General features: G+C 43.8%; 2 protein-coding genes across 3 annotated transcripts; one reads left to right on the top strand and one right to left on the bottom strand.

Annotated features, from left to right (window-relative positions):
• The first annotated feature begins 26 nt into the window (after window positions 1-26).
• On the top strand, window positions 27-10515 carry cracr2ab (calcium release activated channel regulator 2Ab). Of its 2 annotated transcripts, none has more exons than XM_031859107.1 (18): window positions 27-112; window positions 954-1317; window positions 2525-2636; window positions 3147-3336; window positions 3503-3649; window positions 4785-4875; window positions 5128-5223; window positions 5574-5761; window positions 5898-5969; window positions 6063-6111; window positions 6218-6300; window positions 6576-7257; window positions 7391-7529; window positions 7870-7951; window positions 8547-8661; window positions 8866-8967; window positions 9049-9125; window positions 9357-10515. In XM_031859107.1, the coding sequence occupies exons 2-18, from the start codon at window positions 1168-1170 to the stop codon at window positions 9442-9444; spliced, it is 2463 nt and encodes an 820-aa protein (XP_031714967.1). In that variant the 5' UTR covers window positions 27-112; window positions 954-1167; the 3' UTR covers window positions 9445-10515. The 2 variants fall into 2 exon arrangements, with proteins under 2 accessions (XP_031714967.1, XP_031714968.1); XM_031859108.1 differs by having other exon boundaries at window positions 6669-7257.
• prmt8b (protein arginine methyltransferase 8b) lies at window positions 9658-20067 on the bottom strand. Its single transcript, XM_031859109.1, has 10 exons — window positions 19374-20067; window positions 18541-18765; window positions 17287-17442; window positions 16455-16518; window positions 15741-15883; window positions 15284-15371; window positions 13540-13655; window positions 11754-11904; window positions 11040-11161; window positions 9658-10770 (listed from the first exon to the last, which is right to left on the bottom strand). Exons 1-10 carry the CDS (start codon window positions 19440-19442, stop codon window positions 10687-10689), a joined length of 1218 nt encoding a protein of 405 aa, XP_031714969.1. The 5' UTR covers window positions 19443-20067; the 3' UTR covers window positions 9658-10686.
• Between the last annotated feature and the right edge of the window lie 285 nt (window positions 20068-20352).

Below are 20352 nucleotides of genomic sequence, written 5' to 3' on the forward strand. Positions count from 1 at the left end.
TCTGACATTCTTCTGTGAGGCAAGACTTCCTAAACACAGCGCGCTCACTGCTCTGTTGATACCGAGAGAAGAAGAAAGGCTTCAGTTTCTTGTGCTTGTCATTTTGTAAACGGTAAGAGAGCTTTCCTTCTGTTTCTGGTTTATTTAAAGATGCTGTTTGTAGTTGACTAGAAAGTGTGTTAAAGCTAAAGTAGGAAGGTTTGGAGCAGAGAGAATTTGCCACAAGTTTTGTGTTTGTTTTAAAGAAAGGCCCAAAACTTTCTGTGTCCTTCATACTTCATATTTAGAAGAGTTTTTGGTAGTAATGTTATTCTACAGAGGCTAACATACTTGAAGTGTGTGCTTGAAGACAATGCATGTGTGTTCAAAAAGTCCTATGAGGATACTAAAGGGAGTGTAATGTATTTAACGACTAATTTACAGTTTTTAAGCATTACGTTTTGTTTGGTGCAAACGTCTAACTAACAAATAAAACAAACCTTTCCACCACGACAGGTTAGTCGACACATCTTGACTGCGTCTTACATTTCTGCAAACTACAGCACAGCTCTTTACAATGCAAGCAAGACCAGCGCATCAAAAAGTTGTCTTGCGGTTAAGTTGTGGCAACAAAACAAGAAACTACTGTTTCATACATCACAGCTCTGAACTGAGCTGTGACTCGGCCTCTTGGAAACGGCTCTGGCGCTCTTGCAGGCATTATGCTGTCATGTGTTCTGTACAGCCGGGTATTAAGATAATCCTTTACACTGTGTTTACATGCCTTTTGTGAGTTGCTTGTTGCTGGCTTATTAGAAAGGGGAAGTACTGTATCGTCGTGAGAAGTGTGGTACTGTTGCATTAATGTTCTGATCACTTGTGTAACCGTGCATTTGACCACCAGTTCACTCAAAAAGTCACCTTTTCAGTTAAGTTTGACTGCTGTATTTATACTATTTCTCTCTGTCTCACAGGAGCCTGCAACCATTTTTGGTATATTCATAAACCACAAAGTTATCAGTGATCTCATCACCGGACGCTACTTCCTGTCTTTGTCGTCATGGCGACTGTAAGAGCCCCAGAGCAGTGGATACAGGGCCAATGAGGAGGCCTGATGTCTGAGTCTACTCCTGAATGAACTGAAGTTCATGCCACTCACACACGCACCTTTAAAAAGAAGTCCCCGACATGGAGGAAGGCCGGGTGAACGGCTGCGGACTGACCCCAGGGAGGAGGAACTCAGACTGGGGGCGAATCGCCCTGCTGGACAAGACCAAGGAGTTCTTCCAGACCTGCGATGTGGAGGGCAATGGCTTTATATCCCGCACTGACATGAGGGTTAGAGAAGCAGGACGTGTGTGTGCGCTGTTAATGTGTTTCTATCACGCTGAAGTTGGATTGAGGAGACTAAGTCTGCATACCTTAAGGGATCTGAGCTGTCCAGTTTATCCCCAGAGGCATCAATGTCATGTTCTTAGAGCTGCAATTTAGTTTTATTTTCTTAAAGACAAATCTGCTGAATACCTTTTTGGTTAGATAATTAATGGTTTGGTCTTTTAAACGGTCAGATGTTTGTGAAAAATGACTGACACGTTTTTGCACATTTTAGAAGCTGGATCACATTTTTGCATTTCTTTAAAAAAAAAAGAGAAACTGTTGCAGTTGAATATTCTGACAACTAATTGGTTAATTTATTCATTGTTTCAGCTCTGCCTGATTTTATATTTCCTTTAAAGCACAAACGTTTTCTTTAAAGAGGTTTTTTCTTGCTTAGTCGCCTTAAACTCATTGTTTAAGGTTTTACATTCTGCCTTTTAACATCTACTGATGCTCTGCGAATGCATTAAGCCTCCGCTAAGAAGAACAACAGGCCGAGGGGCCACGCATATCCCTGTGGCATAACCAAGTGTCCCGTCGTGATGTAACCTCGGTGAATGGCAAGGCGGGAAACGCCGTCATGTTTGCCGATTTTAATCGATTCTGAAATCTTTTTGTTTTTCATCTTATAATCCCCATTTTTACAGAAGCACTTCACCCACTCATCACACTCCTCCAGCCGGTGAAGTGGCAGAGTAGCACCATTGATGGAAAGGTTTAGGAGGATAGGTTCACCTCAACTAACTCTCTCTCTCACTCTCTCACACACACACACACACACACACACACCATTTTACTGGCAGGAACAATACACACAAGCCTCTTCAAAATGCTAACATCCACGCTGCAGTGTCGGTTAATTAGGACAGGGCCCTTGTGAGCATCAGGCCTTTTGTTGCTGTTTGTTCAGCGACACATAAAAGAGCCACTTTGTGCCAGTGTTTATTCAGCGATAGGTAAGCTATAGCAATACAGAGCTGGATATGGCGGATTTAAGGCTCTGAATTTTTAGGTGACATTTATTGATTTTGCTCAAAGTGTCTTAATCTAACTCCTCACTAAACACGTCCGTAGTCTATGAACATGTTTTCTATATGCTGAGGACTCCTGTTCCTGCTCAGCACGACAAGCAGTTTAAACGCCTCGTGTGTTTGTGTTTTCTTGGCAGAGGCTCCACAGACAGCTGCCTCTGTCTGCAGAGGAGCTGGAGGATGTGTTTGACTCTCTGGATACGGACCACACTGGTTACCTCACGCTGGAGGCATTCTCCTCCGGATTCAGTAGGTCTACTGCCGTCAGAGGCCTGAAAATCTCAAGTTTAAATGACAATGAAATACGGTGTCAAGTACTTCAAAAGAGGAAAACTCAGATATTTTCATGGAAAACGATATGCATGTTGCTCCTTTTGTTTTGTGTTTGAAGTCTACAAATGCTTTAGTTGGACTGTAATTTATCGAGCTGTAAAAGTAAAGTTGACAGGATAATAACACATGCTAAAATGTAGCGTAACAAGTAGAGTAGAGTCATAAAGGCAATGACCTCACTCAGTAATGTCAGTTACACAACTTCTATCTAAAGTTTGCAAGTAAGGCTGCAAATGCAGCAGCAAACCCCCCCCCCCCCCCCTGAGTGTTTTCAATCAAGCATAGGTGCATTTTTTTACTTCACCGTTTCATTTGCACGAAGAAGAATGTGTTTTTTTCCAAAGCTAATGTCCACGTGCTACTCTAAAAATTCTGCTGCCACCCATTCATACATCCATGCTGCCTCCTGGTGTTGGTGCATCTCAGGTCAGTTCCTGCATGGCCGGAGGATCTCTGTGGCCGATGACCAAAGCCAGGCCCCCGGCCCCGTCTTTAGGGCCAAAGAAGCACTTTATCAGAGCCAATGGGAAGCCAAGCTGTCAGGCGGTGAAGACGAGGAGGAGGGGCACTTCTGTATGCTGCTGGAAAGCCTCGGGGCCAGTAATGTGTTTGAGGAGTGAGTGTAATCACTGCAAATCCTTCTGTGTTTGTTTTTTTGGTGTGTTTTGCTCATGAATACACGCTGTGTGACAGCCACAATCCATACTTGAAACCCTGAGGTGTGCTTTAATTTGACTAATCTCCCTCTTTGTGTCTCCTCCTCCTCCTCCCTCTCTCTCCAGTCCAGGCGAGGTGCGCAGTCTTTGGGCTCAGCTCAGGCGGGATGAGCCTCATCTCCTGTCCAATTTCGAGGAGTTCCTGGCCAGGGTCACCCACCAGATCAAAGACGCCCACAAGGAGAAGAAGGAGATGGAGAGCGCCCTACAGAGGTAGAACTACACGGCTTGAGGTTGCACTCATGGCTAAAAGAAGAGCCTGTTTTCCCTCAAAATGTAGTGTTTTACTCCATTTTTGTGCGTCTCTAAGTGTGAAAGACGGGACATGTAAAGTGAAAAAGAGGTGTGAAAAGCGAGAGTAGATTCTGGATTAAAATACCACATTTCTCAATTGGTTCCCACACTTAAAGTGTTTAAGTACCGTACTTCATGTACCATTTAAAGCAAATGTTCTCATTAGACACCTAAATAATCTGTGTTTGTGTGTGACGCAGCCTGTGCGTGTTTGCATGGATTTCCCTGTAATTGTCTGTAGAACGACCTCTTTATCCGTGTCAAATGACCAGTAATCTGGAGGCCCGCTCTGAAGTCAGACCACCTTCTGCTCTTGCAAAAAAATCCATTAACACTGTGCCTGAAGGGACACCAAAAGCAATAAGAAGTATAATATATCTTGGTCAATATATTTAATTGTTTGATATGCAGAGCAAACTGCCAAATTTGCAGGTGTCTCTGTTCACAGACCGATCGCATAATTCTCCTGTCAGAGATAATAATAACAAAAGTAATATTAATATAAATAATAAAAGGACAAGTCGGTAGAAAGAAAAAAATGAGTAAATAATGGATGAATGAATAATAATATTATTATTCTAATTATATCAGTTACAGTGTTTGTGTGTGCAGTAGTGAATGCATATGAAAGTTTGTGGCATTAGCTCACGATATTTAAGATATAAGTTTTGAATACTTTTAATTAAATTGTTCGGGTTCATTTTGTTCCAGTGGTATCTGTGATTTAAGCTGTTTGTAAAACATACGCAAGTTCTCCCATGGCACTGCATGGTACTTTGTACCAGCTATTATTCCTCTAGACTTTACTAATTGGCTGTTTGGGTCTTAACAATTGTCAGAGGGAATGTAAATACCACTCGGTATTCTTTTGAAAAGGAAGCTCTGTTGCTGCGTGTGCTCAAGTATTTACATGCAATTAAAGACACGGCTTTGAGCTCAACCTAGACAACAATGCGGTTCTGTTCCTTTAATATTATATCATGTCACGCTGCGTGTCTTTCATCAGCTCCCCCATTAACCTGAAATGTAATGTCTCTGCTGTCCCTCTGTGCAGGAAGGCTGCAACACACGACAGCGAGATCCGCTATTTATACGAAGAGATGGAGGCGCAGATCAAAAACGAGAAAGACCGGCTGATACTAAAGGTGCAAGAGCTCAAACGCAGACACGAAACCTATCAATGCAAGTCCTCTTGTAGCAACCAAATAACTGCAACACATTTCTGTTGTTTTGGCCAAATGTTTAAAGTTCCCCTCCAGTCATAAATGTCTTTTGTTTATTGTTCCTTCGCTTGGATGTTTGACCTTTACTGTGCAGAATATGTGTATGTCTGGAAGGGATCTTAATCATGTGCCTACTCCTGAACTATTTGACCTTTTCTTCTTCTGGCCGTGCAGGACGCTGAGCGTGTTCAGGTGCACAGCCACGACCTGGAGCATCAACTGTTCTCCAAGGAGAAAGAGCTGGAGCATCTATTCCAGAAGCAGAAACGGGTGCGTGTATATGTTCAACACTCACATTAAATAAACAACGTCCCGTCACACAACTTCTAGATATCAAACATTCCTTTTAAATGATTGCCCCTATATTTAGTCAAGAAGGGCTTGGTGCAACTCCGGTAAGACAACGAAGGTTAGATACTATTACTGCACTGAGGTGGAAAATAAAAGTAAATTCAAACTGCTGAAACATTTGAAGCATGTAGATGGTATTAATCCTTCCCTCTGTTGTAGGGAGGGGTTCAAGCAGCAGCCACACAGCTCCCTTTCCACTGTACACATACTTCAAGCACACTCAGCCGGCATTAGTGCGTTTCATTCCTGCGAATCTCTCCCTCTCCCAGTTAGAACTCCAGTGCCTCGAGCTGAACAGTGAGAAGCAGGAGAGCCACGTGGAGAATGTCAAGCTGAAGATGACCAACGACGAGCTGTCCCGAGCACTGGACGGCACCAGCCAGGACCTGGGGCTGGCCCAGGAACAGCTGGCCATGCTGCAGGAGCAGGCCGCCCGTCTGCAGCAGGAGAAAGAGATGTGGGTACTCGCGCCTATTACACGTGCTTTAATTATTGTTTGTATGAAGAATCATTGAAGAGTGTCTCGGCTCTAAGACTACAAACACACATACTCACTTGTTCGTCTTCTGAATATTGAGTTTGTCTTGTTTCAGGGAAATGTACAGAGTAACTGAGGGACTGCAGAGAGAGAAGCAAAGTCTCATGAAGCAGCTCGACCTCCTCAGGTATGATATCCCATGAGCTCATATCGAACCTGTGCATCCTTTTCCACAGCAGATTCCATCTTTCTCATTCATTTCTCTTTTCAATCTCCCCAGAGAGATGAACAAGCATTTAAAAGACGAACGGGACATATGCTGCGGCGTAGTGAGTATACGTTTTCATGAAACTGCACAGCATCTATCGTGGCGTCATCCTGATTGATAACAAATACCTCTGTAACACTAACATACACGCCCTTTGTTTAAACAAGCCCCGGACCTCACTCAGAAAGAAGCAGAAGCAGAGAACGGGCCTTGCCAATATATTTGATGACACCAGCCAGCCAGCGAAAAGGTGATTCATTTATCTTCCAAACACTCCTGAACACAAATCATCTGTCAGAGTGTTTCCTGTGTGACAAAGAAGAATGTCCGCCTCAGTTTGATTTCAAAATCATGTATCAAAGGAGGAAAAACAGAGGATATCTGATTCTATAATCCACTGAATTAACTTTTTTTGTTTAGATGAGACTAAAATCAGAAACCTTTGAGTGCTTTGGCCTCTAGATTTCCATCTCAGCCGAGTGAATTGACCCGGTATATCCTCTGTTTCTCCTCTGTTTCTTAAAGAGCCCCACTGTTGGTGGATGGGTCCTACCAGTCTCTGGAGGCCCTGCCTATAGAGCACCTTCATATCGTGTTTGTTGCTTCCTCTTCCTGTAGTGAGGATGACACCCCCGTTGCCGCCCCCTCTTCCTCCACCGCCACCGTTGGCGCCCCCGCATGTCAACAACGCCCCGCTGCGAAGAAAAACTCTGGCTTAGCCAACGGTTACGCCAACCCCGCTCCACCCAAAGTGCACGATGTGAGGCCAAAGGCCAAGAAATCCCCCGGAAAGATGGCCGCCGCTAAGAGGGTGACGGCGAGAGACAGAGACAGAGCGAAGAAAGTGGAAATTAAGAAGAAGGCGGAAGAGGAGGTCCTGGACGCCCCTCCAGATGGGTGGCCCCTCCGTCGGGTCATCTCCATTGAGGAGGACCACCTGCCCCACCTGCTCCATGGGGGGCCTCAACTTTTACTGCACCAGCTCAGTGAGGAGGAAGACGAGCTGGATGACGATGAGGAGGAAGAGGGAGCTCAGAGTGACTTTGAAACAAGTGTCGTCTTGGCGGCAGACCTGTCCAGCAACCCACCCTCTAGTTACGTCCCCGTGTCGGCAGAAGCTCCTCCAGCAAGGAAATCCCGCTCTACCCACGCGAAAAAGACGCCCATGTCTCCTCGTGGACAGCCTGTCGGGAAGGAGACCCAGCAAGTATGTCCACATCTTTGGAGCTCCAAATATGTTTTGATCCTAACGTAAATGTGTTATTACCTGAAGAGGTAATGAACCAGATAAACATTCTTTTTCTGTCTCTCTGCTTTTGCCCGTGTTTTATCTGCTTCAGAGGACAAAAGAAGGAGCGCTGTTTGCCCCGGACCGCCTGTTCAAAGTGGTCCTGGTTGGAAACTCGAGTGTAGGCAAGACGTCCCTGCTACACTCCTTCTGTGAGGGCCGTTTCCACCCTACCACAACAGCTACTGTGGGTGAGAAGAGAAACATCGCGATGGTATTGTGTTGCATGTGTTTGTGGATGTTAACACAGAAGATCGGAGCGTGACTTAGCATCACATGAGAGGGCTTGTGAAGTCACACTGCCCATCTGTCCTGGCACACATTGTACTGCGGATTATGTCACATCTGATGAATTGTTCTCCTCGCTTTCATCTTTCTCAATCCTCACTTGAGCCTTGTTATCTTGCCCCCCCCTCCCCCCTCCTCGGGAATGAGGCACAGTCGGTATCACACCTCGCCGGACCCCCCTAGTGGTCGCTTTTGTCCGTCTGTATCCTGGTTAAATGATATTGATCTTTGTGTGCTGTTCAGGTGTTGACTACAGTGTGAAGACACTGAGCCTGGACAATATGCAGGTGGCCATGCAGCTTTGGGACACGGCAGGTCAAGAGAGGTGAGTTTCTGTTTAGTTTTACATACAAAACAAAAGCTTGTGAATATATTTTCATTCAAACCATAACTTGGATTCGTAAAATCAACATATAATTAATAGACGTAGTATTGACATTATTATAATTTACCAACTGCAACACACCCTAAGACCTAGTATAAATTATATAATGTCTAGACAGTTTTTTTTGGATGCATTACGTATTGTCTGTACTTTAAGTGTACAAATAAATACATTTTAAGAATATCATTTCGGTGTTCCTCTTGTAGTGCTTCACTGTACTAAGCTTAAAATAAGTATGCTAATAAGCATTACTACTACAAGTGTACATTTGTCCCTAAATACATTGCCAGGCAACACATACTAGTGTAGAAGTATTTAAAAGTAGGATATTTTGAAATATATACACTATTAATGTGGATTTCTGTGTCCTGTTATGAAGTATATTTAATGGATGAATTAACTGAAGGAAATCACTTTTCTTACACTTTTAAAGATATCTTAACAATACAACGATACAGTAGTAGTATTGTGTACTCGAATCATATAATACTAGCAGGTGTGTACAGTGTAGTGTTAATCTCTGTCATTGACACAGGTACCACAGCATAACCAAGCAGTTCTTTCGCAAGGCCGACGGTGTGGTGGTGATGTACGACGTCACCGTGAAGGAGAGCTTCAGGGCCGTGCAACCCTGGCTCAGCAATGTCCAGGTCTGACCTTTGACCCGAGGAAGTCTTCTGCAGCGCGTGCTTTTCTCATGTGTAGAGTTGGAAGATTCCACAGATTTTATTTGAATTGATGCTTTTTGGTATTTATAGGGTTTATAGCATTTGTAGTTGCATGTTGAACATTGTTTTCCTACTGTGACATGGAAAAATGTCTATTATGACAATCACTGGACTTGTCGTTTTCAGGAAGCAGCAGGAATAGGGATCCCCATCCTCATTTTGGGCAACAAAATGGACATGGATGGAAAGAGGGCGGTGTCATTCAAAGAAGCTGAGCAGCTGGCTGATGTGAGTTTTATTCAAAGCTCGTGGATAGTTTCATTTTAAATGCTCGCTCAAAATTTAAATTCTGTTTCGAACCCTGTGTAGGAAAACAAGGTGATGTTCTTTGAGGTCAGCGCCTACACTGCCAAGAATGTGACAGAGTCCCTCACACACCTGGCCAGGTGAGATCACAGCTGGGAATCTAATAAGGGTGTCAAACAACAATAGCTGTCTAGGAACACACCGTACAGACTCCCTGCGCACCAGTCATCAGATGCATAATTAAATTACTGACGGCTCTTTGTCCTTGCAACCTTTTGTGAGGAAATGGATGTGTGTGTGTGTGTGTGTGTGTGTGTGTACAGTGTCGGTGGCTCATGCAGTGTGCTCTCTGTGTCTCTGTCTTCACTCAGAGTGCTAATGGAGCAGGAGGACAGGGTGAGAGACACAACAGTCATTCTGAGTGCTCCGCCCTTAAAGAAGAAAGCCTGCTGCAAGTGAAGTGTAAACTCAATTTACTAAGTTCTAGATCACTTTTTGCAGCGTCATAAGACAACGATGAAACCATTCTTTGACTTTATCAGAGAATGTGTCTTTTAACAAGCGGCCTTCTTTTTGACTCACACATGCACAACATGTTGGAAGTCCACACCAAGGACTGTGTAGTTCTGTCAAGTTTGAACGATGAGGCTCAGAGGAAGAGCTCATCTGAAGTAAAAAATAAGGTGCTGCCCCATTCCCTGTACATAACGCTGTGTTGCCAAATCACAACAGTGCTGTCTATAGGATTTAAAAATAGAAACATATTCTGTATTTTAATTACTTTCGATAGAGAAGTCATAAATAAACTGTAGTTTTTTCATGAATGAATGCTAGCTTAAAAGTCTTGATTTCTTTGTATTTGTCTTGTGTATGTTGATGTAGTCATACTTTATATGTAAGCTTCAACTGAACTAAATTATTTGAAATTCATTCAAATAGCTGTTTAAATGAAAATCATGAGAGAACAATTTGATTCTTTGACATTTTATTCATCATCGTTGTTCATCTCTTTTCTTTTCATATTCTTTGTCCGATCAAAACAAAGTGTTACATGACATATTGCATCTGTTTGTTGCTGTTCTGAGGCGTTGCTCTGTTTTATTCTGGCACCAAAGTACGTTTGTTCTGAATTATCCCCAATTAAAGAAATTTAAAAATTACATTTCTCACCTTTCTGAAATCAATGAAGCAAAAGAAATTGGCAAATGATGAATAACAAATAAAACACAATTAATCACTGCACCCTCTAAACAATTACACAGTGCCTATTAAATCTTAACAAATGACTAAAGGGAAATCAGATGACGACTGTGCTGTGACCCTCTCGACATCACGCAGATCAATGCTTTTCAATTAGCTGCACTAACGATACAAAGACTCATTTATACTCAAAATGTAGCATCATTTCCAGAAATTAGTGACAGAAAAATAAAGAAAGAAATCAAGTTCATTTAGGATGTTACATTCAACGATGTGCCCGAGTCGATCAAGCTGGTACAGGTGATAGCACTATTGCTGATCGATATTTGCCTTTTCTGATGACATCAACTTGGGGTGCTGGCATGATATGGCATCCAATCAGATGTGTCCGGTCGCTCCCTCGCTGGCCAACTGGAATGCCTGTTGGAGAGGCTGCGCCGTCCCCCATACTCGGGAGTGTGTCGAGAGGGGCTGAGGGTAGTTGGTCGGTTGTTGTTGCGCCTAACGCATTTTGTAGTCGTGGGAGATGGCGGCCTCACATAGTTGCCCTTTAAAGTCGAGCTCCATAGTGAACTCCAGGTCACGCTGCAGACGATGACACGATTTTAAATGAATGAATTAAGTACATTTCTGACAAAAAAAAAATCCATTTGCTATAAAAGGTAACCAAAACGAAATCTTCACACAGATTAAAAATGCAGTGGTGGAATTTGAAATTTAATATTGTACCTTCTACTCGGCTACATTTATGCTGTAGCTACTAGTCAAGTTAAAAATCCAGATGAAGCTGTGACATAAAACTAGCTCTCTGCCAGAAATTCAAATCTATTTTGTCTTTATTTTACGAGTCTTACCACATTCTTCTCATTCGGCCTCACAGCAATACTGCCAAAGATCTCCTCTCCCTTCTTGACAGTTAAGTAGTCCTCTAAGTAAAACACTGTCTGCTTCCAGTGTGTGCTGGCAGCATCTGGAGCTGAGATAGAGGACAGAAGGAACATTGTGTACATGAGGGAACAGGGGAAAAAGGTGTACGGAGGTTAAAGACGAACGGAGTAAAGGGTGAGCGTGAGAACATATATAAATAACAAAACCGTTCCAAGGGACACTTGGCTCCCCTGGGCATGTTAACATGGAGGAAAATTGACAGCAAAAGCACCTGAAACTGGCTCACCAAGTGGGAGAAATACAGAGGCTGAACTCCTTCAGTGATGCTCAGCCTCAGGCCCAACAGACTCAGCCGAACATAGAACCTCCTCTACGCAACATTATGTAAGCAATGGATGCATGAACGTATTCACATAAGCTTACATAACAGCTTATAGCAACTCTCTCTATAACGGGCGTCCTCGACGCCACGTTACCAGAAGTGCTCAGTGCAAACACAGGGCGCCAGAGCATCCTTTAAATGTCATTAACCCTCGTCTTTTTGTGGAAAGTTTTACCATTCACATTATGTGGAGCTGCATAAAACCTGTCCATATTTGATTATTTGTGTGATATAAAGTAGACAACTAGCCGGAGTACGTTTTTTACGGGTCATGGGTGAACACACACACACTACTCACCAGTGGAGAAGCCAGTCTTCTTGTGACACTTGGTGAACTCAATGTTGAAATAGGTGACCAGTGCATGGACGTAATCGTTGCGCTGGATCTGCAGACAGAAGGCTGAGGTGAAGGATAGGTCCTCTGGCTTCACAGTGTAGATGTCCACTTCCTGCACAGAAAGGCAAACGATTATTTACTCCTCTTTATTTTTGCAAGGACGTCTTTCAAGAGATACGTAGCTGTGCTTTTTTCAATTCATGACATATCATGTCATAGTAAAACAGCGTGTGCAAGCACAGACACGCACAAGTCGTCACCCCCCCCCTCCCACACACACACACACACACACACACACACACACTCTCACCATCTCTCACACACATGCAGTACATGTATGTCAATCCTTGCTTGATTATTCCCCATGATTATTGTGCATGTGTGAGCGTTTGTGTGAGAAAGCCCACAGGTTGAATCACGGCTGGCAAACGAAGCCTGTTCACAGTACACATGCTGTGTGGGTGTCCTCCCTCAAGTCTACAAGGGAGGGAGGCTGTGTGTGTGTTTGTGTGTGTCCGTGTGTGTACGCTTGTGTCTATATCAAGCAGTGCCTCATGAATATGGCCACCAATTTAAATATCACATTTTGTTACCTGGCAGGCATCACTGCGGTTCCAAAATAGGAGTGGAGACGGTCATGCATGCACTGTGGATGATGTTGTGTGGAAGAGGACGGGGGAGGGAGGATTTTACACTGCAACCTGTTCATCTCGCGCCTCGGCCTATGAATCGCTCGGCCATGTGGCGTCGGCATGGCAGATTGTGATTTAACACCTCTGTCCTTTCCAATGATGCCAGGCCAGTGTCATATACAGCAAATTGTGGGAAGAGAGAGAGAAAAAAAAAAAAGAAGTCCCCGGGAGCGATTTTGTAATTTTTAGCGTGTGAGGAATGAGTGGCAGTTTGAATTAAGATGGGGTGAAGTGTCTGGCAGCGGGAAGGTGTGAATAAGCGAATACATACACGTGAAACAGAAATTTTCAGACCGCATATCACTATTTAACTAGTAACCCCCCTCCAACCTGACGCATAAATCACCTTTTTGAACACAAAAGGATGGTGGGTGCCTATACGAGTCCATTTCATTCCGCCTGGTGACTCAATGCCTGCTTTTGTGTGACATTTCACCATCGCACAGAGGGAGAGACAGAGTGAGACCCCCCCCCCCCCTTATTCACTCAAACTACTGAGGCATGTCATTGCTTAATTCAAGAGAATGTGACGGTAGATGAAGAGCAAGAAGAAGTGATTAGGAAGGGAAGAGTGAGAGATGTGACTACAAATTGATATGGAACCAAAAAAATAAAAGAGAGAGAGGATTAAAAGATATGGGTAACTCAAAATAATAACAATAGAAAAGATATCAATCAGAGAGAAGGAACAGTGAAAGAGGGAAAGCAATGATATGAAAGGTAGACAGGGTAAACAAAAAAAAGCTATCACCTCCCTGAGTGCTCTTATCCTCTGTTCATTTATGAGATATAAGACAAGCATGGAAACACAGGGGAAGCTCCCCAGAAACCTCTATTGTGTACGAGAAAATAGCCTCGCCAGACTTGGGTATTGATCGCTGTCTCGGATTTCTTTTAGGATGCATGTAGTTGGTAGCAAAACACAAAAGATGAAAAACCTTGCGTGTTTGCCTCAAACACGCAGGCTTTTAAAAATACAATATGGCATGGAAAAACTATTGCATGAGGTACGTTCTTCACCGTGCATGTATTCGTACACAAAGACGTAGACTAACCTTTAGGAGGCAGGCGTTAGTCACCACCTGCTTGGGATCTACCACATCCACCAGAGGCTCTCTGATGGCCACATTGCGAATGCAGCTCATGTCGAACCCGTACACGTTTTCCCACCCTGTGCATACACAAACGGAAACAGCACCCATATGAGTAACACATGCGAAGAGTATGTGTTTTCTGTATTTCTTTACTTTCTGAATTTGTATCCACTTGCAAAGCTCTGTTCTCTCTGCTCCTGCCAGGCTGTCAGCACACAAAAAAACAAATGTGGGAGAGAAAATATCATAACAAAGCACTTTAACCCTACCAGGAAAAAACTTCCCCCACTCACGCTGCCTTTCTGTCTATCCAGTCTCTATGTGGAGAAAGACATGGCCCTCTGGAAATAGACTCCGGACTCCTCCGCCTCCTCCACCATGTCTGGCTGGCTTTTTTATATATTATAATTTGGGCTGCAAACACACCGAGCAGGCTTTCCCTCCCCCTTTCCCTCTGTCCCTCCACTCCACCTTGCCTTGTCAGAGGGCCAAACGCTAAGTCTGAGCGAGGAGAAGGTGGAATATGCCACCGACGCAGACCGAAACTAAAAATAAGAACGCAAAGGGTTTGGGTACACTGAATTCTTCTGGGATTTATGTGAAAGCGTGAACCTTTATGTGCACGTAGATGTAATAGAACAGAGAAGACCACCTGTGCAGTAAAAGGAAACTCAGCAGGAGTTATTAACCCGGATCCGATGCCTTAGTGCAAGTGTGAATGGTACCTTTATTATTGGTGCTTTGATCTGGATCAGAATGTTAAGCTCATCACTCTTGCTGTGATAGATATTTGAACACATAAAGTGAGTTTAGAGCACAGAATGTACTGCAGGATCAAGGCACCTCGCTGGTGTAAATAACGCTTCTACTTTATAATGTTACACCGGGGTTTCTATGTTGGAAATAATGCTTTTGTTAATAGTTAATATGTACTTTTTATTAGTTTATCGATCAGTGACATTTGCGATGACACAATGTGAGACAATGGGCCCCTGGGCACAGACATGCCAAAGCCCCCACCACCTCTCGCATGTAGGAGCAAGACACACAGACTTTATAATTGTTTAGCATTTTGTTGTTTTGTGTCTCTTTGTGGTCGTTTTGTGTCTCTTTGTAGTTGTCTTGGTCTCTTTGGAGTCATTTTACGTTTCTTTGAGTACATTTTGTAGGTGAAGGCCAGATAGGCCCCTGACACTTTGGGCCCCTGGGCATGTGCCCGGTAGGCCCGTTTAGTAGCCCATCCATGGCCACTTGTATGTATGATTTGAGTTGCCGGGTAGGGAAAAATCCTTTTAGCTGTTGTAACTCTAACTCTGCTAGCTAACTAGACATTTGGACCACTTGTAGAAGTTTTCCAAATAAGTAAGTTGATGTCTGCTGACCAAGATCCATTTATCAATGGACTGCAGATGGGTTACTCTGCAGTTGAAACTCTTTATTTTTAATAACTGCTGACCTGATAGCTCATTAAAATGTGACAACCACATGGCCTTTTATTAATGACTCACTCATTCTCGCAGTCTGTCGTAATATATCAGCCAAACAGATTTTTTCCAAATCGTTTAGCTCCAGCTCTTAAAAAGAACGGCTTATTAGGAAGTGGAAACATACAATTTGACTTCATCTGCACAGCGGCCATTAATAATGCACTGCACAGCTTAGAGGGAGAGAGAGAGAGAAACACAAATCTTCCATTATCACTCACAATGTATCTTGAAGTCTTTGTACTGCCTGTCTTCAATGGCTACCACGTAGAGAGTTGCTCTGTCAGGGAACATCAGGCCTCCAGGTTTCTGAATTCAAGAAAAGCTTCTGGTATTAATGCACACACACACACGCACACACACACGTGCACACACACAGAGGCCATCCATCACCTTTCCTGTTCGCACACCTGCCATGTAGTATACGTTGACATGTGCGGAGTTTAAAGCCTGCAGGCAACTACTGAGGTAATAGCAGATCATTCACATTTGACCTCAGCATACACATGCACACAAGCGTACAGTAAATCCTCTACTTCATCATTGTCTGGTGTGTTTATGTGTCCAAAGCCTTACTCGTCCAACCAGCTACACACACACACACACACACACACACACACTCACGCACACACACACTAAACCCAGCCGTCCCTAAAGCCTCCAGCAGCACTATCATACCAGCCACTTGTCCCGGGCGAAGATGACAGTGTTGAGCATGGACTCGTAGAAGAGGCAATAGCCCATCCACTCCGAGATGATGATGTCCACCTTCTCCACGGGCAGCTCCACCTCCTCCACCTTGCCCTTGAAGATGGTAATGACTGCGAGGTGTACAGCAGGCAACAAATTACCGCACGGCATCGTCGTAACATTAATGCAGGACAATAGCTCTATTCTCAGATGACATTGTTTTTTTATGCGTTGGGATTTCTGTAAATTAGTATGGCTTTAATTACTACGCTCAACGCATGCGTCTGTGCTTCATGCATGAATTTGTCTTGTTTTCTTTTTGACCCATGGAGAAACTAGGAGATAGATTTAAAAAACGAAAAACACTATTGACACTTGTATGCCTTAGTAAGGCCATCATCTTAAAATACCTGAGATGTAAATAAAAAAGATGAAACAAAACAATGTGAAGCTAAGGGTGACACTTAACAATAGGAATCACCAACACTGAGGGAATTCTGATTGATGGCAGGTTATTTGACATCAGAGGCGAGCTGCCAGTTAACCATCAGAACTGTGACTAACGTTGTCGAGTGTGACGTTAATGATGTGAAATATACCGATTGTTCACGTCGCATCTAATCCAGATGCCATCGGGCTGTTCTGCATTCCGACAGACGGGTATGACAAATAGAGCAGTAATGAGAAACCACTTCTACTCACCATTGTGTAGGTGATTTGACTTGATAATCTTCTCAGAATATTCGGATATGCTTGAACATTCAATCTGTATAGGCACAAGGGCAAAACCACAGAGGTGGTGTCTTCTGAACAAGAACACTGTTGCATGTGTGTGGCAATATCTACATTATCTTCTGGTAACTTTTCATAATTTTAATAATTCATAAGTAATATGCTCCTTAGTTGAAAAAAAAAACATTTCCTCGCCATTGGACTTGGCCTGCCATGGTGTTAGATACCATTTTCACTTCCTACATACAGTCGGTTAACCTTTGAGGTAATATCAAAAGGACAAATTTAATCAAACCCTTCAAATCCATCCAAACACTAACGCCCCTGATCACTCGCCTCAGAGCCGGTGCACCATGGAAACTAATACATCATTTTGCTCTCCCATCCATAAGTGTAATACAGTATATGCATTATACATTACTGTGGGAGACGCTGCCGGCAAAGTATAACGTCTGACGAGGGGAGCCAGATGTCTCTTATTCTCTTTGTGTAAGACTGTCTGAAAGATATTTCTCAACAGAACACAAGGAGCTGGCCCTAACGAGGAATTAGTTCGTTTTATATGGAGAAGGAAAGGCCACGGATGACACATAATGTGACAGCAGAGCCAGATATGATATCAATTTGGGCACTGAAAAGGTGTGCGGATCCTCTCTCTCTCTCTCTCTCTCTCTCTCTCTCTCTCTCTCTCTCATTCTCTCATTCTCTCATTAATATTTATTAGCGGAAACAGTTGGATGATACTAATGAAGATTAGAAACTGTATCTGTTCGTGGCTAAAAGGTGCATCCATCCGCCTCACCCCATACACGTGTTTGGCGCCGGCGTTGGCGGCAAACATACAGAGGATCCCCGTGCCGCTGCCGACATCCAGGACGATTTTGTCTTTGAACACGTGCTTGTTGTGGTACATGGCGTTCCGGTAGGTCAGCGTCCGCACCTCGTCCTTCAGCATCTCCTGTTTGAATTAAAGAGATTAAAAACCGAGAGCTCATAGCCGTGGTACATAATGATTTGCATTCGAGAATAACATGCAAACCACTTCCATACTGAACCGGTGTACCTGAAGAATAGTGGGATTCATAAAATCCCCAAAGGAATACATAATACATAGAATATTGTTTAATGAACATACAAATGTGTACACATGTTCTTGTGTAATGAGGTAGATAAGGCAGTATGTAGGCCAAAAGCCTCAGTGACAATGTCAGAGCTTCTTGAAATAGAGTAAAACACAAAGCCTTTGGGGATGGCCTGATATCCATCTCCCTGAGCCCATTCACTCATGCCGCTTTCTGGTCTTTCTCGCTTTGCACTCCTCTAATCAGGGCACACTCTTTGTCTGCAAGCAGACAAAAACCTGTCCCACATGCTAAATGTGGACACCATTTAAAAAAAGGTCTATATGTCCCCAAACCTTCCCACCACCACTCACAGATCAAGGTCATTAGGTATAGGGTATAGCTATATATATATATATATATATATATATATATATACTTAGATGTTCACTTTCTGTCAAAGAAAGACAGAGATTCTTTTCATTGATGGAATACTGAACATGGACTATTATCACATATCTGGTTTCTTTAGTGCTAGCTGGTAATGGAAAAGCCTCCTCTTTTGTCAGCTGTGAGACACCATCCACTCTCTTTTATTTATTTTTCTCCCCGAGCTCGTAGGCGGACAGATGCCTCACAGGTTTTTATTTGGAGTTTACTTTGGGGGCATCATTAAGTTACATTTTGATGTGTAGTAAGTATTGACTGATTTTTTTTTACCAGAAGTGCTAGGAGCTTTAAACAATTGGCTTCTGAGAGTTGTTGGAATCATCATGTTTTTGATGGCTTGGTTTCATACTTTGTTTAAACTCGTGTTTGAAAGCGCTGGAGGAATGAAACTTGGCTTCTTTGCCGTTACTTTACAATCGTTTACGTTACATCGACAGGGTTGAAATGATGTGGCGGTTTAAGGAGCATCAGCTTAGACATCTGCTGTTGTTCTTTTACTCCGGTCTTACATACCAAGCTGCCGTTTATCAGCCTGGCCTGCCTACCTCATGGATGCCAAAGTGGGCATACGAGTCGAAGTAGTAGTCCCGTGATGTCATCTCCTCCGGGCTGATGAACTTGGAAATCTTGCCCCGACCAGGACAGCTGGCCAGGGCTGCTACATGAGGCGTATGGGGGATGCAGGGCACATGGCGGGTAGTAGGCACTGGTTTAGGCAGTGGGGAGGGCTGGGCAGACTGAGAGAGGGGGGACGTAACAGGCTGCTGCCGCTGTTTAAGGGGAAGAAAGAAGGAGGGAAAGGGGGAGAATTTGCATTATAACTTACAGACAAGAATGAGAGAACCAGCATAGGGTTTGAGGATTGTATATGCAGTGGACCTGAATATATTATGGGCTAGCAGATGAATTGCAAGCCACAAAGGATTCCTATAATAAGCTGTCAATAATTCACATATAGTCTTCGACATTATACAGACGTGGAGACTCAGGGAAGAGCCGGTCAAAGATGCAGGTTCCATTTCAGCACCAAGGACAGCGGCCACGGCCCCGTTCAATACGTCCATACATCTCAGGCTGACCATTTAACACCGACTACAACCCGTCTGCGTGCATTATCGCTACTATTGCAATTACAGCGATCTACTCAGATTACCCACAACATCTGCAAGACACTGAGAAAATGCACTTTGCTTCGCTTGCGCGCCATCATAGCGCAACATCGATTCCAAAGCGGTTACGATGACGGGAAGAAAATAATAAGAAAAACAAAGAAGCATGCATTACATTCAAGTCAAATGTGTTGTCACCATACAAATAAGCATGACGACATTGTCCCGGTCCCGCTATTGCCGGGTGCAGGACACCACAAGGTCCCTACCTCCGAGCTGTCCGCCTCCGCCATCTTCCGCCGAAGCAGCAAACAACGCGACGAATGCCTCAGTCCCATGAGAGCCGACGAGATTTGCGCTACAACTCTTCAAAGTGTAGAAATGTGTATAGAAACGTGTCAAAAATAAATGAATAACACTAAGCCACCAGATACATGGCTGCCATACAGACGAAAGGAGGTTTGGTATCACCAAATGAAGTGTAGAAAAGTTAAATGGATTGTTAAATGGATTTGCGCCAGGTGAAACGTACAGCAATCCATACAGTGAATCAGACACAGGTTGTTTTGGAGCGAGGATTCAGGGATGGGCAGAGACGTCCGTTGGCTGGAAGGTCTCTGCTGCGACTAAAAGGTTGCAGGTTTGATCCCAGCAGGAGTCCTTGTGTCCACCAACCCAGCAACCAGGGCGCCCCGCTTAGAAGAAGAAGTCCTCGTGCAAGACACTGCGGTCATACCTGCTCTCTGGTTTTAAAATCTCTGGGTAAGACTACTCCAGAAAATGTAAAGTGTCACCCACAGAACAAAAAAAACGTCTGGAACACAAAAGTCCACACCAGAAAACGGGTATTCTCCTCTACTTCTCTCGGACTCGCTTGGCATCTCTCAGCATTGGGACTCGCAGACTGAAATTCTTATCCTCGTGCGCGCTGTGGAAAAAGTCATTTTGCGTAATCCCGGGGGGGGGGGGTTACCGGAGAATAAGTTAAAAAAGGGTTCAAACTGTGAGTGTGCACTGCCGTCACACACGAGCCCCTCGGCTGACACGAAATGAATCGTGACGAAAATATGTTACCGTCTCAAAAAAAAGAAAGAAGAAGGTCTAAATCTCTGCCTCCCAAGGACAGATTCCTCCTCTCCTCACACCAGACTTTCCCACAGAGGCAGAAAGAAATCAGCTCTCCGCAAGGCAACCAATGAGCCTCTCAGCCGCTCGCTTATGTAACATATTATAGGTTTTTTATGTGTT

Source organism: Anarrhichthys ocellatus, unplaced genomic scaffold, assembly GCF_004355925.1.
Source record: "Anarrhichthys ocellatus isolate YVR2014 unplaced genomic scaffold, GSC_Weel_1.0 scaffold21, whole genome shotgun sequence".
NCBI classification, from domain to species: Eukaryota; Metazoa; Chordata; class Actinopteri; order Perciformes; family Anarhichadidae; genus Anarrhichthys; species Anarrhichthys ocellatus.